This window comes from Mirounga leonina, unplaced genomic scaffold, assembly GCF_011800145.1.
Source record: "Mirounga leonina isolate KUSES-001 unplaced genomic scaffold, KU_Mleo_1.0 Mir_347, whole genome shotgun sequence".
Taxonomy (NCBI): domain Eukaryota; kingdom Metazoa; phylum Chordata; class Mammalia; order Carnivora; family Phocidae; genus Mirounga; species Mirounga leonina.
The window spans coordinates 566551-570391 of record NW_023270696.1 but is presented as its reverse complement, the minus strand read 5'-3'; the positions used below and the strand labels follow the sequence as shown (position 1 = coordinate 570391).

Here is a 3841-nt window from a genome sequence, read left to right as displayed (position 1 = left end):
TGCCCTCGCGCCACCCGGCGGCCGGCCAATGGGGAGGCCGCAGCCTCTATAAAAGCAGGCACTGCCCGAGGCGCTAGCCGCAGGCGACGGGCGGCGGAGACGGCTTCGGTTCCTCAGCGACGCGGGAGCCATGGCTCGCACGAAGCAGACGGCGCGGAAGTCCACGGGCGGCAAGGCGCCGCGGAAGCAGCTGGCCACTAAGGTGGCCCGCAAGAGCGCGCCGGCCACCGGCGGCGTCAAGAAGCCGCACCGCTACCGGCCCGGCACGGTGGCCCTGCGCGAGATCCGGCGCTACCAGAAGTCCACCGAGCTGCTGATCCGCAAGCTGCCGTTCCAGCGGCTGGTGCGCGAGATCGCGCAGGACTTCAAGACCGACCTGCGCTTCCAGAGCTCGGCCGTCATGGCCCTGCAGGAGGCGTGCGAGGCCTACCTGGTGGGGCTCTTCGAGGACACCAACCTGTGCGCCATCCACGCCAAGCGCGTCACCATCATGCCCAAGGACATCCAGCTGGCGCGCCGCATCCGCGGGGAGCGGGCGTAAGCCCCGCGCACGTGCGCAGGCTGCCCCGCCGGAGCCATAGCGCTCACCCCAAAGGCTCTTTTCAGAGCCACCACCTAGCCACAAAGGATGCTGTGCCAACCCGGGTTTACTCCCGACGAGTCCGTGTTTCCTCGGCCTCTGGTCGGGGGGGGGGGGGGAGGTTGTGGTAGGTGGGATTCCCCCCGGGGCTGTGGACCCGCCCCCAGGAGGGTACTTGGACCTCCCAAGGTACCGAACGATGGTCGGCCCGCGTGTGCGCGCTTGGAGACCAGCCTCCCAGCCCTGCCAAGTGGGATGTTGGGGGGTGAGCGGTAGGAGCTCCACTTATGGGGAAACCCTATAGCGGGGTGGTGAGCTAGCCACGAGCCCAAGACGAGGATGGGGCTGACAGCCGAGGAGGCTGGCCGGAGGTCAGGGGTGGGGGGCTCTTCTGACGTTGGTGCTGTTTGCAAGCACTCTCTCGGTCGTCGGCCAGCGGTGACCCAAAGTCCACGGTGGGTACTTACCCGGTGCTCCCAGTGGGGCGAAGGCCTGGGCAGAGAAGCCCTCTGCGACAGGGACAGCCCGATGCTCTCCATGTGACAGTGGGCTCGAGAAGTTTCTTTGGACCCAGTTTTTTCCAGTAGACTTCGCTCCTAAATTTTCACCAACCAAAGGAGTACACGCAGCTGGTTTGAAAGCTGAAGAGAAGTCTGCGGTTTGGGTATGTGTACAAGTCGGTGACAAGTCCTGGAGGGGCCATCCAGATGCCCATAGTGCTCAGGGACAGCCCATGTTCTGGCCCGAAAACCCGTGCTACCCTTCAATGCTAGGCTCCTTTTCAGTAAGTCCATGCGTGGCCGCTGTCCTGTTCTGTGCCTCACACGGTCCTTAGGACAGCCTTGCCCAGCGCAGAGCTCAACCTCCGTGAGCTTCCGCACATCCTGCTGGACGGCCTTGGAGGTGAAGGCAGTGGGCCAGCTGGCTGCATCCAGGGGCACTGGCAGATGACGTATGCTTGGCAGGACGGGCTGGACTGTCGTGCAGAGACTCTCCTTAGACCATGCCGTGGGAGGGCTGGTCCATGTCACTCTGCTCTTTGAGTCCATCACAGCCTCTGGCGGTGCCTGTTCTGCCCAAGGACCCGAGACGGGCAGAGAGAAGCAAAGACCTGAGGACAGAGGAAGAAAGTAACTGAAGTCCCTCAGGGTCACGTACCCGTGGCATGGAAGCCTTTCCGACACTTGGCAGTGTCCCTGTTGGGGCCTCATGCAAATCCTCTGCTCACAACCGCCCCCCGGAGACCCAGGCAGAACCGTTGCCGGGGGGTGGGGGTACTGTATCAGCCGCCAGGCACCCTTGGGGAAAGCTGCAGCCTCGCTCTCCAGAGAACGTTCCAGCACCCTCCCAGCATGTGGTGCACACGTGCGAAGACCACAGGAAAGGTGCGGAAAGGAGACCGCACCTCGGCAGGAAATGCCAGGAGTTGCCTGGCATCTGGTGGAGCTGGGATCCATCCGAGAACTAAATACAGAGCACGGGAGTGCTGCCATGCGAGGTACAGCTCAAGAGCATGACCGTCCCTTTTTCAGGGGTCTGTACGGAGCACCGACCTAGTAGCCCTCGGACGATGGTGTGGACGGGCGCCTGTGTCTGTCTGCCTGTCCCAAGCACGTGCGCGTATTAAACGTTCAGTTCTACACCTGTCCGCCCCGTGTCCAAGTCGTCGGGCCACGTGCCTGAGTGTGAAATGCTTAGGAGTAGAATGAACCATCTGTCAGAAAACCAGGACATAAATGAAGGAAGGTAGGCCAGCACCTGGTCGCTGGCTGGGGGTCAGAGTGGGGCTGCTCAGACAGACACCTGTGACGGGGGATGCACACACAGGGTCGAATTAACAAGACAAGCTAGACGATGATACATCCAGAGAGCGGTTAACGGTGGGGAGGGGGCAGGAAGGGGCACGTGGTGGTTCAGACGTGTCTCGCGGGCCAGGGAGGCTGCCTCTTACTCTTCACACCTTCTGCAAACTACATCCTGGTGTGTGCACTTACTACGTAATACAATGAATCCTGTGTGTCTTTCTAACTCTACTCATGGGCTGTGAACGCCGGTATGGGGGAGCAGGGCTGCAGGACGGACCCTCCATGCCTGAAACCTCGCCGGCATACCGAAAAGCATCCCCTGCCACACTGAAAGAAAAGAATGGTCTGCAGGGACTCTCTCAATCCCCAGAGGAAACAAGAGGCCTGGCCTGGAGCCCCCGGACGGGTGTCACGGAGGGGAGGGCACAGCCCAGGTGTATTCGGCGAGATTCCTGGGGCGCCGATGCTCCCGGGCGGGACAGGGGACGTAAGTAGCGGGGGCTGCACTGTGGCTGGGGCAGGGCAGGGAGCAGGCTCAGCTTCCTGACTGGAGAGTCCGGAGGACTCAGGGGACCCTCCTCTTGGCCTCATCGCTGACCCTTCTTAAGGGGCAACGTTGGGGAATGACATAAAAACGGCATGACCCCCTATCGACCCGAGAGCAGGACCCAGGCGCTCGGGCCTTCTCACCACCCTTGGTCCTAAGAGTGTGGGTTCCATTTGCCTCTCCCACCCCCAGGGGCTGCTCCTAGGATGGAGCCTTCAGATGCGGATGAGCGGTTAAGACACCTGTGTGGTATGGTCACTGAGCCCGGTTAAGGCCTCTTCATAAGCTTGTCCGATTTGGCAGGCCGGTGTAGGGGTCTACTGGCCTTGCTCCTGCCCACGACGAGCCTTATGTGTAAGTTCCCTCTGCTTCTCACACCTGTCGTCTGCAAGCCCGTCTCTGGGGTCTCTCCCTGCCCTCTGGGTACAGGGCCCAGTTTCAGACCACACCTGCGGCATTCCCAGGAGGGTTTCAAGCCAGCAGACGACTCGTGATCTCCAGCCAGCCCCACTGCCCATCATGTCCAACCAACCCACCGGGCCTGTCCTGCGGTCCTTGCAGGAGATGCTCCCTTCTTCCTGAGTCTGTGCCCCGGACATAAGAATGTCAGCAGCACCCGTCCCAGAGGACTGTCAGGAAATCACATCAGACAGTCCAAGGAAGGGGACGGAGGCTCAGTGTCTGCGATGGACCGAATTGTGGGCACCGCCAAACCCTGCAAATTCCCCATGCTGCACCCCAGCGAAGAGAAAATGCGGTCGCTATGGTCAGTCCTAATCCCATAGGACCGCTGTCCTTACAAGAAGAGGAGATTAGGATGCAGAGACGCACAGAGGGACGCCCATGTGAGGCTATGGAGAGAGGACAGCTGTGATACTGTGGCTTATAATAAGAAATAGATATTTGGTC

General features: G+C 61.1%; 1 protein-coding gene across 1 annotated transcript; it reads left to right on the top strand.

Annotated features, from left to right (window-relative positions):
• The first annotated feature begins 130 nt into the window (after positions 1-130).
• Positions 131-541, top strand: LOC118026891 (histone H3.1). Its single transcript, XM_035029945.1, has one exon. The coding sequence runs from the start codon at positions 131-133 to the stop codon at positions 539-541; it is 411 nt and encodes a 136-aa protein (XP_034885836.1).
• Positions 542-3841: the final 3300 nt, after the last annotated feature.